The 20,823-nt window shown below is 35.6% G+C and overlaps 1 protein-coding gene across 4 annotated transcripts in view; it reads right to left on the bottom strand.

The window, feature by feature from the left end:
• RFX7 (regulatory factor X7) overlaps window positions 1–20,823 on the bottom strand; it is a 159,282-nt gene that overhangs the window by 52,951 nt on the left and 85,508 nt on the right. For all 4 annotated transcript variants that reach the window (XM_032297367.1, XM_032297366.1, XM_032297370.1 and 1 more), the window contains 2 exons: window positions 2,968–3,050; window positions 1,524–1,646 (listed from right to left, as the gene is read on the bottom strand). In XM_032297367.1, coding sequence (XP_032153258.1) covers window positions 1,524–1,646; window positions 2,968–3,050 — 206 coding nt within the window. The remainder of the gene's footprint in view (window positions 1–1,523; window positions 1,647–2,967; window positions 3,051–20,823) is intronic.

Genomic DNA, 20,823 nt, shown 5'->3' with positions numbered 1-20,823 from the left:
GGTGTGTGCCTGTAGTACTAGCTACTTGGAGGGCAGAGGCAGGAGGATCGCTTGAGCCCAGGGGTTGGAGGTGGGAGTTAAAGCTGTAGTGAGCCATGATCATGCCATTGCTCTCCAGCCTGGGTGATGGAGTTAAACCCCATCTTAAAAAACAAAACAAAACAAAACCAAAAATGAAACCTCATACATCTTCAACTGCTTCATTTTATAGATGAACCAACTGACAAAGAGTGGTTAAAATAATTGTCTACATCATACAAGTTTAATGACAGAATCTATTCTCTTGATCATCAATCCAGAGTTTCAACATGTCACACAAGTTTACCTGATTCCTGTAACCTTTTACTGAATTTAAATTTGCTTTTTTGAAGCTTCAGAATGTTCAATTTTAACTAACTTGAATTTAATGAAGAATTCCTGCTTACTTTAAGTATATGTATATATGCTTAATAAGGGCAAGGGCTGTGTCTGTCTTATAACTGTATCCTTAGAACTTATCACAGGGTCTGGCATATAGGTATTCAATGGATAGTTGTAGCCTGAATGAATGAACAGGTTGGATGATATTAACTCTCAGTTTTAATCTTTATAAACAGAAAATAAATCTAGTTATTCAGTTTAACTTTGTTCGCTTGATCATTTCAGATACATTTATTTTCTCTAGCTCCATTATGTTTCTTTTGGTAACGTAGTGAGAATTTTCAGTAGATACCAATAATCTCCATAAGTACAATTCCTTCGCATTACTTTACACTGGTGAGCAAAAGCACTTATTTGACACTTTTCTCCCCAAATATGTAAGTACAAAACATTAATGCCTGTTGGTTTTACATTTCAATATGCCCCCAAATTTGATTTTATTTGCTCTGCCAGAATAAATTCCTCCTTCCAGATCAATTATAAAAATGTTAAACGAGACTATATTTAGCACCTATTAAACTTTTTCTAACCAGAAGGGTTCATCAGCCTCTATACTTTAGTTTCCTGTATTTAAATAAATTGTATGTACAACCACATTTATTTGAGTATCTTATATGTGCAGGTCACTGAACTCTCTGGTCCTTGAATAAATAATATACAATATTCTTTAGTATGGAGAAGTAGAAGAGTTTTAGATTCATGAAAATGGCCTTTAAAAAGTCCAAGTAAAAAATCATGTTTTAGTTTTTTCTTTTGTATTGACTTACTTATTGCCTGCTACGCTCTAACCCCAGATACATACTTCCTATCATCCTTAAGAATTCTACAGGAATCCTTTTATTCACCAATCCTACATCACTGTCCTTGTAATCTCAGACCTCCCTCCTGTCATCCTGAAGAACTCTACAGAAATCCTTTTATTCATTAATCCTGCCCTTTATTACATATATTACTATAGAATCTTAGAGCTGGAATGAATCTTAGATTTTTCTAAGTGTAATTCCTGTATACCAGCTTTATATTCACCAATAATAAAACTATGGCCAAGTAAAGTATTTTACCTCTTTAACACATCAGCATCCAATTTTACACATAGTACTTACTTGTACTCATCATAGACTTCCTGTTTGGGCAGTGAAGTCTCAGGATGTTCCTCTAGGGTATTCCGAATCCAGGAAAAGGCGTGCATTTGTTGTGCCCGACTAGATGACATGGCATTCTGATCACTAATAGAATGAAAACATGTTTTAGCCGACCAGACAGCAATTGACTGATAATTTTTGAGCTAGGCCTAAATGTTCCACTCAAGAACTGTGTGCAAATATACTATAAATGACCAAACCAAACTTAGGATATCAAGTAGATAATTGTCCACCTATGGTTGTGAGTTGTTTTCTACAGCTAGTTTAAGACTGAAGTTACTGCCCTGCTCCATCCCTCCCTTTGCAGGTGATGGAGCACTGACAAAGTACTTGTTTTGGTCAAAATCACCTGTAAGTGGATATTTGCTCATGCACTTGTCTGTTCATTTGCCTACACTTACCATCATCAAACTTTAAAACAAAAATTAATAACCTCTCGGAAATCTTACTAAAGCACAATATGCTCCAGAATGGAATTCACATCCGAGAGATCTGCAACAGACACATTTCTTCCTACAATCCTTCCTACAGCCATGCCCCCTGCCCCAGGCTGACAGATCCATTAAACATTGTAAACTTTTATTATATGGAAGTATTATTTGTAAATAAATACCATGAAATGACACCAAAGATAGCACAATAGAAGCTACTCTACTGATTCTGATATCTATCTCAGCTATCTATAAGAATAATTTATTGAATTTCAAATAAAACACTGAGCAAGTGTCTAGGACATAACATGATTAAAACAGTTATAAAATTTTCATTTCATTTATTTCTACATACAGTTTAAAAAAATAGAGCGGTAAGCACAATTTATATGAATAAAATGAATTCTGAGAAATACTTAAAAGCTTAAGGAAACTTAAAAAAAATAGAATGACTGAATGAACAACTTCTCTCCACATTTTCTAAATTTTTTAATGATGAAACTATAGTAGTACCCCAAGCGCTTAACACACCATCCATTTATCATGAATTCATGTTTCGTAAGGCAATTTCACTTTATTTTCTGTTTTATATTCTCTGATGTGTTTACCTGATAGTACCTAAAAAGACTCATACCTGATTCCTTACAATACCTATCTGTTTATTCTTTGATTTTCTGTTCAATTTTCACAATCCCTCACATACGCATAAGCATATTCATCCATCTATGAAACAAAACCCAAATTGCATGTCATAACATCTACCCCCTTGCAAAAATAAATTAGCAAAAACTGCAAGTAAATACTTAACCAAATATCATCAAAGACTAAAATGATGTATTGTTTTGCCATCATGTTTTCTAATGATTTTAGGAATATTGTAAAAACTATAACAACCACAACATACACACCCCTCACATATATCCTAGGGACTTCCTGTAAAAAACATAATTATACAAAACTAGGAATAGATATACCTTTTCTCTCCATTGCTGAGACCAGAAGGCAGCTGAAGGTAGAGGTAGAGTTTCTCTAGGTCTGTAAACTTCTCAACTTCTTGCTGTTTACAAAGGATTAAAAAGATCATTTTAAAAAAACACTCATTTTTCCCCAAACAAAATTTACTAACATCTCCCTAAAAGTTAATTACTGTTTAAATTTTTTTTTTTTTTTTTTTGAGACGGAGTTTCACTCTTGTTACCCAGGCTGGAGTGCAATGGCGCGATACTGTTTAAATTTAAAACAGATGAATCATTTGCCAAATAAAACAAAATCTAGGCATTTTTTCTCATCACTAAAATAATACAATTAGTTTGTTCGAATAAATTTATTGCATGCAAAAATTTAATAAAATGGTACTTCCCTATTAGTTCTTATATCACAGGCATAAATAAAATTATAGACCAATACTCAGACAAAAGCTTCTCATTTTTAATCACATTTAAAGAAGGAGAGTTTTACAGTAGTTACAGAACAAATACTGGACCAGGAGTCAAGAGAAACTTTATTAGTCTTCGTCTGACCATTAACTGGCTATGAGGTTTTCAGTTTTATGGCAAATTTTCCATACAGCTATAAAATGAATAATTTCTAGAATCCTTTTCTAATTTTCAAATATTTAGGACATGTGACTGGTGGTGCTACTGTTACCTGTGAATAGAACTGAGGTTAAAAATATTGAAATAAAACCAATAACTCTTTCCAGACATTACAGATGTAATTACTTGTTGGTTTGCAACAGTGGCTGCTATATAGAGAATCTACCAATAGTAAGATTTTCTATTGCTATTGTCCTGCAACCATGTCATTTTGTCTCTAAATGTGCCCTTTAAAATAATTTTTGCCTTCCTCTTTGTAACTTTTTTCTAAACTGAGTTTGCTATAACGGCTTCAAATGTGCCACAAATCCTATTATAATAAAAATATCCATAGTAAAATTCTGGTAGCCTAATTCAAGCAAAACTCCACTGTAATGAAGAATGTGGACAGATTATTGGCATTCCCGGTAGAATTTATTCTAACTTAATAAAGCATAAACAGAGATTCAGTTTTTGAAAAAACCTAAAATGATATAATCAAGCCTATTCTTAGTCTCATTAGAAGACATCCACAAAAGTTTAATCTTAGAATCCATCTACATAATGATTTAACCAATCACATGCAAATAGCTCCCAAATTTACATTTTTAAAACCCGGTGGCCTTATGGGGTCTCATAAGCCCTGGCCTCAGCTACAGCCTGGGCTCCAGCTTTGGCTCTGGCGCAGGCTCCAGCTCTGGCTCTGGCGCAGGCTCCAGCTCGTTCAGCTGCACCAGCTGCACCAGAACCACCAGCACCACCAGCATCACCAGGGCTATGGTTGTGAAGAAGACTGAGATCCGCAATGGGAAGCTGGTGTCTGACGGGAAGCTGATATCCAAGTCCTCTGACTTCTTGCCTAAGTGAAAAGCTGCAGTGGCCCCTCCCAGCCTGCCCCTCCTGAGGCTGCCCCAGAGCCCTGGAGGGAGGCCCCTGTGCAGGGGAGCACAGGGAACAGGAGACCCACCTGAGGCTCAGCCCTAGCCCTCAGCCCACCCGCGGGGGAATTTACTGCCTGGGGACCCCCCTTGCCCATGCTTCCAGCTGCAAAACAATTCAATCTCTTTTTCTTTTGGTCCAAAATAAAACCTCAGCTAGCTCTGGAAAAAAAAAAAAAATCCTATGGCATACAGGTATTTTCCAATTAGTTCTTGCTCCAATACCTAATAATACCAGCTATACCCTGTGTGTAGCTCTCCCCTCAAAGAAAACAAACACATATTTCCTTCTTAACTGCTACTTATCATCACCTTCTTTTTTCTTATTTCCACAGTGTTCAGTTTTGGAGTCTGTTTAACTCTCTTGGTGCATTCCATATTAATCCTTTATTTTGCCCTCTAACTACCTGCCCCATCTTCTTCCAGTCTTTTGATTTTTCACTGCCACCACAGTAGTGTAGGTCTTCAGCTGTCTTTCAACAATAAGAATAATTCATTTGCTTATACATTACTTTTGTTTTCTGCTATGTTCCACAAATGGCATAAAATAACTAAGAACCTATACCATATATCACAAATCATACAGAGAGTGAACAATACAACATAGGTGAGTAACATACCACCACCACAGTTCTTGCCCTTAAGGGACTTTTAATGACACTTAAATTTCTAAAATGTCTAGCTGGTTTTCCTACCTCCAAAGTCTCCCTACTTTAATCTGTCTTAAATATGGTTCCTGAAATATTTTTTTGTCAAAGAAATTTTTTTCTTTAAAAAGAATCTCACTCTGTTGTCCAGACTGAAGTGCAGTAGCATAATCATAGCTCACTGCAGCCTCAAACTCCTGGGCTCAAATGATCATCCCAACTCAGCCTCACAAGTAATTTGGGCTACAGGTGCGTGCCACCACAGCCAGCTAACTTTTTAATTTATTTTTTGTAGTGTCAGGGTCTTGTTGTTGCCTAGGCTGGTCTTGAATTCCTGCCTGGCCGCAAGTGATCCTCCTGCCTCTCAAAGTGGTGGGCATGAACTATTGTCCAATATTATTAACATCACTCACTTAATCACAACAATGACAATTATAATAAATTCAGAGAAGGTTATAATAATAAAATGTCTATTATTATAAGCCATGTCTGAGAAAATGTAATAAAAAGATCATTTTTCATCACTAAGAAACACATCTCCTATTGTTGGAGAAACCTTGGATTCTACATAACTTTCAAATTTTAAACATCCTGGACAAAAGAATACAGAATAAATTCCAGAACACAGAAGAAACATCAAAGAGGTGATTTAGAAGACATCCAAAAAAAAGTTTTGAAAAAGAGGTCGGCGCAGTGGTTCACGCCTGTAATCCCAGCACTTTGGGAGGCCGAGGTGGGCGTATCATGAGATCAAGAGATTGAAACCATCCTGGCCAACATGGTAAAACCCCATCTCTACTAGAAATACAAAAATTAGCTGGGCATGGTTGCACATATCTGTAGTCCCAGCCACTCAAGAGGCTGAGGCAGGAGAACAGTTTGAACCCGGGAGGCGGAGGTTGTAGTGAGCTGAGATTGCGCCACTGGACTCCAGCCTGGGTGACAGAATGAGATTCCGTGTCAATTAAAAAAAAAAAAAGTTTTGAAAAACATCAAACTCAGTGTCCTAATTTTTTTTCAAACAATGAAAACTTGTAACTGTTCAATTACTGTTTTGATTGCCATATGCGGTACAACACACAGAAGAAAAAATTTGGAAAGTAGCATGAAGCTGATAATAACAAAATTCTGTAAAGCAAACCAGAAAAAATTACCCAGGTATATTGTGATGGCATTTCAGTCCAGCAAGGCTTGGGCTCACCATCAAGATTTCCGGTTTTGGATATACTGTGTCATTCACTGCTAATTAATGGCTTCTAAAACAATGCTCACTGGTTTAGGAGAAGACCCTAACCTTGCTTGATTATCAAGGCAAGAGTATCATGTGGCAAGTATTTTAAACATCAGATTATTTGATCTGCTTCGTGAAGATTTAAATGATAAGAACTGAAAGTTTTCTGTTCTATGTTGAAATTCATTGGTTGTCAAAAAGAAATACCTTTGGCTGAATTTATAAAATAAATGATAATAGTATTCTATTTTTGGAGCACCAGAGAAAAGACCAACTGTAAAAACTTTAAAAATTATAATTTCTTATTCAGCCATAAAAGAAATGGAATATTGATACATGCTACAAAATGGATGAACCTTGAAAACATTGTGCCAAGGGAAAGAAGCCAGACACATACCATGTGATTCCATTTATATTAAATATCCCCAATAGGCAAATCCCTAGGGACAGAAAGCAGCTTAGTGTTTCCCAGAGGCAGATGATTGCTTAAAGTGTGCTCAGTTTCCTTTTGGGGTGAAGAGGTTTTGAAACTAGATTGAGGTGGTAGTTGTACAACACAGTGAATGTACTAAACATCACTAATGGTAACTTTTATGTGTATTTTACTACAATAAAAACTCTAATTTTTAACAGAGCTTCACACATTTGGCAAACACATCTGATGATTCGAAGTAAAACTTAAATGACAAGCAATATCCGTAGACTTAAAAGTCTTTACTTTCTTGAGTTGGAGAAGTTCTAAAGAAAAGTTAGGTTTCAAATTTAGGGGAAACCTCAAATATTATTCCAGTCTGTTGTATGAGGTAGCTTATAATTTCATTTTATTGCAGTTGAAGATCTTGCCTGAAAACATAAAGACCTCTTTCTCACTTCCATCTTTGCAAAAAGACATTAAAAAGGAATCTTTGAACTCAAGTTTGATTTATATGTCTAACACATTCCAGTAAACTATTTTGGAGAATTTTTGGTAAAATATCCTTGGTTATTCCCAGCAAGTGAGCCCACCTTGCATGTCATTATCCCATTTTCATAATAATAGATTTATTAAGATGGTTTTTCTGAACCTTTAGCTATGAAAGCATAACAATGCTACAAACTTAGTGATGACTGAGATGGTATTTTGACCTTTCACATTCTGGACAGAAAAGCTTGTAGCAAACAGTCAGATTCAACATTCATTTTTATATCATGTGATCGAGGGGAAAATGAAGGCATAATGTAAGATCATGTTGCTTTTGAAGGTTCAAGATGGAGTTTGGTTGTTGAATCATGCCACTCAATCCCTTCCCTTCTAAAACTTTGGCTGATAAAAAATACTGACATAAGAACTACTAACATGAAGCCATCTAATCCTTCTAAGAGGTACAAGTGAAGTGGTAAAGAGAACATGAGGCAGAGTATTCCATTTGCTTACCTATATTTCTCAGCCTACTTTGCAGTTAGCTTGTAGTTATGTAATTATTATGAATATGATCACAGTGACATAATTCACTACTCAGCTGACATATTTGAGAATCCATGTGTTATCCCATCCCACTTCCCCCTCTGTGGAACTTGGAAGCCATGTGTTACACCAGTGAAGCTATAACAAGTTGGCCTTTCTGTCAGTGTTGGCTCTGAGGGACTATTTGGAGCAGTGGTCTCCGGTGATTTCTGCTGTATATAATGCAAATGAAAATACATTTTTGTGGTTAGGCCACTGGTATTTCAGGCTTAGTTACAACAGCACAGACTAGCCCATCATGATTAATATAGAAAATTATACTCTTTCCTCTAGCACTTTTGAGAAAACTGAAGAATCCTTTTTATATATGCAGATAAAAATATGGAAACAAGAAAAAGTCTCCTCCTCATAATCAAAAAGGCTTTCATTCATTCATTTTTTAGAAGAGTATTTAACTTATTTTGAATTTCAAATGATACTAAACGAGAATATAATTGCATTTATCAGAATAGGGTATGGGCTAAAAAACTGTTTAGAAGCGCTAGTTTAGAATATACAGCCTTCATGCTCTCTTCCAGTTAACTTTTACCTTAAAAAAAAATCCAAAAACTGATTAAAAATTCAGCTCTAATAAGTTTAATATACATGATCTTGCAATATGTCAGTCTGTTCCTCTACTTTGGGCCACAGCATTTACTCAGGAAAGTATGCAGCTTATCCTCAATTAATCTGATTGTTTACTACAATTTACTGATTGTTTCAAAAAATGTTTTCCACTGTCTGTTTACACCACCTCAGCTATAATGATCCGGTTTTCCAAACTCAATCCACCTTTGAGGCAGAATCCTGAAAGATAAGACAGAGCCAGACAGAAACCCTTTCAATATTTTAATATCTCATTTAATTGTTAAAAAATTAAAACTACAAAGTATTTCAAACATAGTAGAGAATGTGCATATGTATGTGTCAATATCCACATTTACAAGATGCTAACCTTTTGCCATATTTGCTTTAGATCTTGGACTTTTATCTATTTAACAGCTTATAGAAACAGTATCCTATGGAACAAAACCACAGTTTGTTCATGTCTCTACTGATAGTAAGTTAAAACAAAGTTTCACTATTTCAAATAGTGCTGCAATGAAAATCCTTTATTTGTGACTCTTGTGGCCTTGTGTGAGCATTTTTGTCTAAGGTATGTAACCTGAAAGTACAAATATCTGGTAACAAAGAATGTACATAGTCAACCTTATTGGATATTTTCAAATTGCTCTTCAAAACTTATACCAATTTATGTTCCTAATATCAATACTACAATTTCTCCACATTCTTGTTAAAACTTAAGTTTTAAATTTTAGTTATTCTTAGGGGTATGAAAAAGTGTATCATTGTTTTATACTTCTCTGATTGATGATGAGACCAAATCTTTTCATATTATTTATCATTTAACAGAGTAGCTCTAAAATTTTAACATGCACAAGAATCACTTAGTGAGCAGGTTAAAACAGAGACTGCATGACCCCACTTTCCAGAGTTTCTGATTGAGTAGGTCTGAAGTGGGGACCTGAGAATCTGGACTTCTAACAAGCTCCCAGGTGATGCAGTCAGAGGATTACTCTTGGAGAGCCATGCTGTTCAAGGAACTGCCCATTCATTTCTTTTGCTCATCTAAATATGGGGATATTTATCAGGCAGTCTGGATGCTAATCTTCTAGAGGTTGTAAGTGCTGCTTTGTCTTCTCCTAGTTCTGGCCTGTCTATTCATTTTGCTTTTGAAGTCTTGTGATGTCAAAGTTTGTCATTTCCAGGCAGTCAAATATATCAATCTTCACATTCATAATCTGAGCTTTTGGTCTTTAGTTTTTGAAATTTTCCCCTATTCCATTGTCATAAAGATAGTATCCTATATTTTCTTTTTAAACTTTAAAAATTTTGTTTTTCACGCTTGGGCCTTTACGTGCTCTGGAATTTATTTTTCTGTAAGACATAAAGTAGGGACCTAACTAAAAATTGTCCCAGTATCATTTATTGAGTATTTCACACTTTCTCTACTGATTTTTTGTGCTATATCTATCATGGGATTCTTTATTACAGGTTAAAAAGGATGCCATTTTTATGTTCAGCATATGAAAATATCTTTCTCTGAGTTGGTATTTAGGAAAACAACCTAACAATTTATCCTTAAGATGGTCATATAGCAAAATGTATGATTCATTGACTCTTCTAGAACTTATGTCATAGAGACTTTTCATATAAGAATATCACCTAGTAACTGATTAGCAGAGTAATAAAAGTAACTTTGATGAACCTTTAATAAATCTGAAGTTAATAGGCAAGTCTCCTACTGACATATTAATAATAAAGAATAAGCCATATTACATAAGACCTATAATAAGGATATGACATATATTTTTATATATATATATATAAAATAGATGAATGAAGCAGCTGTTACTTGAACTTGATGTCTATCTCAAGCTGTAAGATATAGCAGAGTAGGGTATAGGATACAGAATTAGAAGACCCGGATCTGAATTCCAGATTTGCCACTCATTAGCTTTGTAATATTAGACAAGCTGCTTAAGCTGAGTATCAATTTCAAAATATAAAACACAGTGACAAAATGCTCATAAATTTTTGTGATATAAAACTTATGATAGATATTATTATGTAGATGTTATTTAAAAATATAAAATTGCTTAAAATCAGATCTCTGGCAGAAGAGTTTATAATTCAAATTCTATCAACTAGTATAGAATCTTTTATGTGAAAAAGTAAGGCATTTTAAAACATTTAAGAAAAAAAATTTTTTTAAAGAGATAGGGGCTCAGTCTGTTACCCAGGCTGGAGTGCAGTGGTGCAATCACAGATCACTGCAGCCTCGAACTCCTGGGTTCAAATGATTCTCCTGCCTCAGCCTCCCAAAGTGCTAGGATTCCATGCATGAGCCACCATACCTGGCCCCTTAAATTTTAATCATTAAATATTAATTGTAAATATTTGTGGAGTTCAATGTGATGTCTTGCCATATATTTACAATGTGGAATAATTAAATCAGGCTAATTAATAAATCCATCACCTCACATATTTTTTATGTAGCAAAAACATTTAAAATCCACTCTTAGAACCTGGACAACATGGCAAAACCCTGTCTTTACAAAAAATACAAAAATTTGCTGATGTGGTGGTGCATACCTGTAGTCTTAGCTACTTGGAAGGCTGAAATAGAACTGCTCAAGCTCAGAGAAGTCGAGTCTGCAGTGAGCCGGGATTGTGCCACTACAGCCTGGGCAGCAGAGCATGATCCTGTCTCAACAAAATAAAACGACCCCCCAACCCAAAAAAATAACTCTTTTCACAATTCTGAAATATGCGATGCATTATTATTATAATAGTCACCATTCTGTGCAATAGATCGCTAAAGCTTATTACTACTGTCTTATTGAAACTTTGTACCCTTTGATAAACATCTCTCCTTCCCATATCCCTCCCCGCCACCTCTCAGTCTCTGGTAACCATCATTTTACTCTCCATGTTTATGAGTTCAACCTTTCTAGGTTCCATATATAAGTGAGATCATGTAGTATTTGTCTTTCTGTGCCTGGTTTATTTCACTTAGTATAATGCCTTCCAGGTTAGTCCATGTTATTTTAAATAACAGAAGCTCCCCTCTTTTGAGGCTGAATACTACTTCATTGTGTATATAAATCACATTTTCTTTATCTATTCATCTGATGATGGACACCTAGGTTGCTTCCCTATCTTAGGTATTGTGAATAAGGCTTCAATGAACTTGGGAGTAGCTAAGGCATCTTTAAGAATTTCAGGACATATTTAGCCTGGTAATCTCTACTAACTTGGTTAGAATACCACAAGAGCAAGGGTCCTAGATCTTTTATGTGACAATCAGACTTGGTCACACGTCACTGAAGATCATGTTACAGAAGTACTGGCTTTCCTTAGGGTGAGTGCAGAAAAGGATAGACACTATTTTTTTCCTGAGCTATCAACATACAATTGAAGTTAGAAAATATTTCTGACAAGAGCTGTGCTACTAGAGAGAAAGAAATAATCAATCTAAGCAGAACAGATCAGAAATAAGTTATCCCAGGTTCAGTCGGGAATAAAATGTGCAACTTTTCATTTCTCTTCTGTCTTAAAGAAATATCTGAAATAATATTCTATATTGCAAATACTAATTTTTTTGTGTTCTTGTTTGCTCAGGACATCTGTTTCTGAACTGTCAATACATACCAGATGGATTGCAGAGAACCAGATCGAGTTTTCAATGTCTTATTACCAGAACTTAAAGACCTTTAAGCGGCTGGTAAGGAACTATGTTTTCATTATTTACTGGCATACTATGCAGTTTAAAAGTCGTCTAAATGGAGAGACCTGCTCCTGTTTTTACGGATCATTGTGAAAAAGTGAAGCATTAGGTTTAAGCCACAACTTCACAAATGTTAATGGAAAGTGATTTGTTTCCTGTAACGACAGTCTTCCTTCTCTTGTTACTCTGTTTTATTTTTTTAAGCAAGGTTAAAAAACTGGGGAAGGGCTGATGCTTATAAAGAGCATAACAATTAGTACTTCACTGAGGAGCTTATATGCAGATCCTTGATGGTGAAATTATATCTGAGGATCATTATTTCCAGAAGCTGCAGAAATGCTTGTTGAGACTTATAATCACCTTCCAAAGTACTGGCCAGGTTGACAATAACTGAGTTCTGGTAGAAGATGACCCACCTGGGTATCATGTCCATAATTAGTCCATGAAAGTTTTCAAACTGGTATCAGTAGTTTTTTTTTTTTTTAAGTTGTAATTTAACTTTGTATTTGGAATGGTCAGCTTAAAATCCAGAAACCTAAATAACCAAGTTTAACTGTTTCTTCAGTTGAGTTACCACATATGGAGGGGGCATAAGTACACTAATAATTATGATTAAATTTGTTTGCCCTTGATTTTTTGAAGCTACAAAAACAAAACTAAAAAAAAAAAAAAAAAAAAAAAAAAAAATTCTAATTTTCCCCACCTCAGGCAACACTGATTCAGGAGCAGTTTCTAAAAGGACTCTTCTTCACCAGCATGACTGACAGAAGGATCAAAAGGGAGAAAGTATAAAGCTTATTCTGTAGCCTCTTTAAATTTATGGAAACAATCAACATACCTGATATTATATTCTCTGAGGCCCCAGCAGTTGTTCCACAGGATTGAGTAAGGAAGATAGAGAAAAAGGTCAGGTATGAGGACTCTATTTTCCGTGTTTGTTGCTTAGAATTCTTAATTTTCAGTGTCCTAACTTGTTATAAGGACCACTGGGCATAGTAGGGATAAGTGATTTTCTTTTGAGGGCTATCTACTATAAACAATGTAAGAGGTAATGTTTTTCTCTTCTCAATTCCAGAAAATATAAATCAAATGGGGTGAGTAATTTTTATTGTAGTTGTATTATTGTGAGGATTTGTCCTTCTATTTGTAAACCTACTGAAATAGGTATATAAATGAAAATGGCTTAATTTTCTGTTCAAAATATTCTGCTGAAAGATAAGGAGTATGATCTGAGTCCATTTGAAAGATATCAGTACTTAGAGAACAGCTAAGAAAAAGTGAAGCAATGCTGACAAGCAAACCTGAGCAAAACCCAAAACTTGTTTCTCACAATGTTTTCTTCCTAATCCTGCAAGATGACCTAGAGAATTTATAGCCATGTAAAAACAAGCTAAAAATTTTTTTAAATTCCCTTTCAACTTCCTTCAGCTATAATCAAGCCTCGAGAAATTCCAACATTAAGAAGCCCCATGGGGCTGCAATGTTAGCACTGACAAATTCCTACTCCAACTTAGATATTCCTAAGTAGATTCTGTGCTTAATATTGGGAAGTTTCTGCACATAAAATTAGGAATCGATTACATTATAAAAGAAAAAACTTAAAGATACTTCCAGGGACATTTCACTGTATCTAAACTGGTAATTTTTATAAATGTGCTCTAAAATATACTTTGGTTTTCTTAGCTATTTATATTTGCCTGTTTAATACTTCTTAAAAATTGAGTTCATAAATTGATGATAATAAAAAGATAAACCCAGGAAAGGAACACAACAAGGAATTTTTTAGAACTTAATAGTAAAAAAGGAAGCTGAATCTCTGCAACTGAGATAATGAATAACATGGTAGAAAATACCATAATATCATAGCATCTTTGGCTGCATAAGTGCCAAAGTAATTAAGAACCAAATGAAATGCATAGACAAGGGCATACTGCTAAAACACTCATATAGAGGAACTAGGGTTCAAATAGCCAGAGGGCACCAAAGCCAAAAGATTTGAGTCCCCTTGAAATAGAATTCAAATGAGAGCCATCTTAAGAACACTTCTTTCCATTGTTAAATTCTATAAAAACTGACCATCATGGGATCATCATGTAACATTCCTCTAAATTAGCTCTGAATCACTTAGGAGAAGGCCAGGTTATTATCAATGTTTCTGTGTGCTATTTGAAAATATCCCAGAGTTCTATTAGCAGGTGAGGATGGGTGGAGGTACCAGCAAGAAGGATAAGGTTTAGATCTTTCTAGTCACTGTGTTTTTAACTTTTTGCAGCATGGAAAGAAATGATGGTACTTGACAGCTCAGCTACCCTGATGCTTCCAGAAAACTGGATTTCTACTGGATTCCTCAAGATTACAAAGCTACAGCCTTAACAATGATGTAGGCCATAGAGAGGAAAAGTCAATTCTTTAGTCCCTGTTTTCTCTGTTCCTAGTAACCTCTCCTCCTTTTCTCCCCAAGAGTTTGCTTTTCTCCAAGTTTGAAATGACTTTAAATGCAAAGATAGAAAAATTTTAGAATACTATAAGAATTCATTTGTTTCCTAACAGAGCACACTTTTGTGTATTATGTCATCCTTTGAATATAAAAATATTAATGAAAATTGCATTGCTTTCAGGTAATGATGAGAGATTGCCATCATATTTTTTTTCCTATTCCTATTTTAGACAATGTAATAAATTTGAAAGCTAGCTGACAATGGTTAAAGCATTGTTTATAATTATGAAATACAAAAGTTACCAGAACTCATTTTTGGGGGCTCAGTGGCAATTTAGTCCAGTTGAGTCAGGTGTAAAAAACAAAAACATTAATAACTTATGTTTTCCTCACATACTAAAGGGAGATAAAATAACTCAAGTGCTTAATGTAAAAAAAGGAGAGAGTAAAAGGTTCAAAATCCTTTAAATAGCATGGCCTTAGACAGATTATTTCTTTTTGTGATACTCAAACCAAAACCAAACTAGCTATTTAAATCTGGCCCCACTGCCAAGTTTTCCCACTCAAGTAAATTCTACACAGACATGCTCTACATTTTGAAAACTGCCTATTTCTTCTCCAGTAAGTGAATGAAAAGAAAAAATAAGATTCTGAGATAAATCTTACTAACAGCAACTCCAGTGCCATATCACAAAATAAATCCGATCTTCTAACCATGGGCCTTTTTCAAGCCATAACATATGTTAATTTTTGTTACTTATTTATTTGATATATTTTAATTACTGCAAACAAAATTTTTACTTTCAATCAAGTCTGGGTCAGTGAGTTGACCTTGGTCACCATTTAGCATTCATTAGAGCAAGGATTTGAGGTGAAAAGGATGCTTTCTCCTGTAAAGGGAGGAAGATAAATTTTTGGAATTGCATACTCCACATCCATAACCCCTCACAGATGCAGCACGTATCTCTAGAGGGCAAGAAAGGAGATGTGCCTCTTGTTAAGAATTACTACTGTAGTGAGCTACTCAAATGTATTGCTGGGAGTATGTCATCTCTCTTAGAAGGCAGCATTCTAGTATTAGGTCTGTTTCTCAGGAAGCAGATATCCTATATCCTAAAGTTCCAGGCAGTTTTCAGTTTCCATTCAATCATTTTAGCAGTAAGTACATGAAGAAAACTGGCTTCTGATTTAAAAAAACTAAACCATGGGACAGACTTGGAAAGTTTAAAAATTAAATGAGATTATTCACATATATTCATCTAGCATCAAGTGCCTTTTATGCTCTAGGCACTATTGTATATTTTAGTAACAGGAAGGCAGACAATAAAATCTAAAAGTAAAACATATGTTACAAGATGATGATAAATGCTAGGAAGAAAAAGTGTTGGAGGGGTATGTTGAACCACAATTTAGAGTCATCAAGGATGGTCTCACAGGAAAGTGAAAAGGCAACATGTTTTACACATGGCTGATCTACAGCAGAGACTAAAAAGAGTTATCATTATTCTTTGTTATACACTATTTTTGCTTTCTATTGACTGGCTGTTGTAATGGCCAGCTAAGGCAGGAACTGACAGTAAAGACTCTATATTACTAAGAAACAAAAACAGAGGCTTTCTTCCCATTATCTATCCTCATCTCTACTATTATGGGTCCTCAACCCTGTAAAGAATGGCTCTTACAATAACTTTGCCCCCAAATCATCTAACACAAAAGCCACAAACTCAAAGACCAGACAGGTAATGCACATGAGTACAGAGGGGATAAAAGCATAGTGGGGACTGAGAGGATTAAAGAGTGCATGTCATGTTTAAAAGGAATAACCACTACTTAGGTTCAGCTGCTGTCATGTTTTCTTCGGGAAAACAGAAAACAAACACCTATGTTTTTCTGGGAACTTCCCTAATTCTAAAATATGGCAACCAATTCAAAATTTTTAAAACATCAGTGTGGCCCAAAGAAAACACTTTTGAGGAACAGATCTAGCTTGTTGGTCTCAAGTTTAGCCCTTCTGGCCCATCTACAGGGTCAGGAGCTGATTCCTTACAGGGCCATAAGCACCAGATGCTTGTTTTGCTGGACCACGCCTGTTTGCTTTTACCATCCAGTCTATACCTGAGCAATCGTATGTTTTAAAATCCAGGATCTGTGAAACATACAGTACTTAATATGAAGCAGACAGTAGGAAAGTTACACCCAGGAAATATTCTCTATTGCAGTGTCCCAGATAGGATCCTGGTGAGAACTCAGGTACCACTGAAATTCCACACAGATAACCATGATACATGAACAGACTTCCTACCAACAGACTGCTTGCACTGCCTTCCTTTTCCTGATTTTAACTATGCTAAAATTACACGGGGTAGTTAGTACCTCTGACATGATTTTTTTTTTTCTTTTTTAGGTTTTAGATTTTTGTAATGGACAACTCATGTGGCCAGAAAGTTGGTTCTTAAGGTTTATCTGATAATAGGCTTTGCTGCTCACTGAAGTAGGACAGTTTTTAGAGAACGCAGCTTACACTGTTAATTTTGATCGTTTGCCTCAGGAGGACAAAAACTATGCCAGTAGAGTTGGAAGGTAGAGAGGAGAAGTCTTTTAAAGCAATGGTCTCCAAACTTTATGACACCAGGGACCAGTTTCATGGAAGACGGTTTTTCCCTGCATGGGCTAGGGTTTACAGGGGATGGTTTTGGGATGAAACTGTTCCATCTTAGACCATTAGGCATTAATTAGATTCTTATAATGCACATGTAACCCTAGATCTCTCACATGCTCAGTTCATAATAGGGTTTGTACACCTATGAGATTCTAATGCCACTGGGGATCTAACAGGAGGCGGAGCTCAGGCAGTAATGCTTGTTGGGCTGCTGCTCACTTACCGCTGTGTGGCCCGGTTCCTAACAGGCCATGAACCAGTACCTAGGGGACCCCTGTTTTAAAGGATTACATAATCAGTGTTTAAAACTTGTAGATACAACAACTACTAGTTTTTTGCTATACGCCCTTGCAAGAGGACACCACTGCCTCTTCCATGGGAGAAGAAGTCTTACTTCTGTGGAAGAAACCTGACTCACTACACAATTAACTGAATAATGGCATCTGTTACTAATTTCAGGAAGTGACAATAACCTTAACCCTCCAGAAGCAACAGGTATTCTGGTAACCCCACATCATTTTCAATTTTTCTCTCCTAATGATAGTCCTAAAAAAATCCTCCTTTGGTCAATTCTCATGAGTAAACCCTACCCTAGTAGAGCTGACTTAATTCAGAAAGCCATGTACTTACCAGTGACAAGGAACTCATTAGATACGTTCCTCTTTTTACCAGGTGAGTTTAGCTGGCCTTCCAGATGCTGAGCATAGCATGCTCTGTAAAGCATGCTACTAGAAACATTTTCATTTCTCTTTACTGATAAATTTTTTCACAGCTTTAAAACTAGCATAGATACTTTAACATTATTTTAGCTCTTTTGCTTTAATGAGCCTAAGTTTTTAAAACAGCATTGAGACAACCTGCTTATAAAAACAGACTGCATTTAGAATTCTTGATTACTAAAATTCAGTAAGATGAAGACAGTTTTTAATTTTTCATTTCAGGTTACTTTCTATTTGGAAAGTTAATTTAAGGGACATTTTCTTGATTATAAGCTCATACTTGAGAAAATTTGTAAAGAATGATATAGTATATAGCATAGTTTTTAAAAGTCTGGGTGCCCTGGAGTCAGATTATCTGGATTAAATGCCTAATTCTACAAATAAGTAACTTTTAAAACCTTAGGTAAATTACTTAAACTTGTCTGAGTCTGTTTCTCCATCTATAAAATGATGTTGATGACACATTCACCTCACAGGCAAATTATGAGGATTGAATGATAAAACGTGAAGCCTTTGTCTGCCACATGGTAATTACTCAATAAATACTAACAATAACAATAAAAGACAAACTGTTTAGGGGATATCATGTGCATATTTACTTACTTTTTTGATAATCACTGTTTGTAAATAATTAACCAGTAAATATTTACTGTCTTCCATGAAAAGACAATGTTAAGTACTAGGGATACAGAGACGTAAGTCCCAGCCCTTACTTCCAAAACTTACTTTTGGAGAAAAAAACAAATTAAGCTGGCGATAGCATACTACACAGTAATAGTTTCAATAGGGATATACACAGAGTACAAGAAAGCTGGGGCCCTTAACACTGGACAGCATGGCTAATAGGTTGTCTCGTGATACATATGCTGCTAACTACCACATTCTTTTTCTTCCTCTGGTTTAGAGGCTAGAAAACAAAATACATCCTAGTTCCCCTTCCAGGTAGGAGCAGCCATGTTACATTATTCTGGAGGTTGAAGTTCCTAAAGTGGCCTTCTGAATATAAGGAGGTATGCTGAAGAAAAAGACGGCTTCCCTAGAAGAAAGCCCATTTGCCCTTCTTCCCTTTTTCTTGCCTTAGTCTTTGGACTAACGGCATAGTGGCACAGCAGGCCATCAATGATGTGATAGAACCAAAGATGACACAGCAAATAAAAAAGAGACTAGGACACTGGAGGCATTGCAGCTATTGCATCACTCTTGAATACCTAATTCTGAACTTCTCATTTGGTGACACAAACTCTTACTACTTTAAGCCACCAGCTCTTCCATTCTATAGTTAGGATTTTCTGTTATCTGCAGATAAATGCATAGTCTTAGTAGATAAACAAAGATTTCTGAAAAAGGTAACTTCTGAGCTAGTGCAAAAAAAGAAACAGAACTTATGCAAGTGAAGAAACTCAAGAAGAGCTCTGCTGGTAAAGTGAATCGCACCTACAAAGGCCTGGAGAGGGAGGAAGCATGGAGTGTTCTACATTATACACCTTCCAGTTTCTTGGATGGCTTTAGCCAGGTTCCAAGCTTTCTCCATCTTCCACTCCCTATGTTTAAGAACTTGAATACTATGCCCTCAGTAATTCCATATGGTGAGCATTTATTTTTAAACAGTAAGTTCTGTGATGATGAACATAAAATGCAATCCTTGACTAATGTTTAGACTTGAAAACATATATTTACGGAAATTAAGTCAATTAGATCCACATTATGAATTTACACATGTAACACCTTCAACTAAAGCTGCCATGTGTGCTTATGTGCCATGCACTATTTTTACACTAATTATCTCATTTAATATTTATGACAGCTAAGTGGAATAGGTGCTATTAATCCTTCTTTATACCCACCTAAGTTAGGTTAGAATTATGGGAATTCAGAAAAGAATGGCAGGATAAGAATTCAAACTCAGTTCTGTGTCATTCTATAGGTTCAACTCTGAGCCACTCTGCTATATTGCTAGTGAGCTTCTTTTAGTTTCTAGTCTATTTGTCCTACTTCACCTGCTTATCCTTCCTGCATTTATGTAATAAAGTTTTAGTTTTTCAAAACCACTCTAGGGATCAGAGTGGGGGTGGATCGGATTGGTTATCTCTTAACAGGTGAGTATGGAAGGAAGAGGCATACTACATTGAGTAGAGCAGGAGCAATGGAGAGAATGACAGAAAAAGAAAAAAGAAGTTCTTTCCTTCTAAAGGAATGAGTTATCTTTACCTACTGGTAAAGCAAGAGTAACTTCCAAAAATATTTCCCAATATTTTATAAGTGTATGGTCTCTAAAAGGTATAAATTTAAGGTGGCAACACTTCTTTATATTTTAAACTACAGTATGTTTAATGATTGATTAATTAGTTTATATTCAGTCATACATTCAGCAAATATGTATTGATCTTCTTCATGTGCCTCTGGGTATGTTCCAATGCATATGTTCCTATACTTAACCCAAGAAAAAAAAATAAATGCCAATTATAACTACCACAAAGGTTACTGTATCACACAAATAAGGGTATGCACAGGATATCATGGAACAGAGAAATCACAGAAGGCTTTCCAGAAGCATTGGTATCTAAGACAAATCCTAAAATATAAGCAGGTATTACAAAAAAAAAAAAAGAAGGAACAGTCTACATCAGACTTTTTCAACCTCAGCACTCTGACATTTTTGGGCTAAGTCTATCACGGGGGTGGGAGACACCCTGTTTTGTAGGATGTTTAAAGAGCATCCTTGGCCTCTAGACATCTGATACCAGAAGTATTCCCTAAGTATGAAAACCAAAAATGTCTCAATATATTGTCAAATGTCCCCTAGGGACGTGGAGAGCAAATACTGCCTCTGGTTGAGAACCATTGTTGGAGA

The sequence above is a fragment of the Sapajus apella genome, unplaced genomic scaffold (genome assembly GCF_009761245.1).
Source record: "Sapajus apella isolate SASKATOON/1434 unplaced genomic scaffold, GSC_monkey_1.0 scaffold37, whole genome shotgun sequence".
Classification (NCBI taxonomy): Eukaryota; Metazoa; Chordata; class Mammalia; order Primates; family Cebidae; genus Sapajus; species Sapajus apella.
This window is presented reverse-complemented; position numbering and strand designations above follow the sequence as displayed.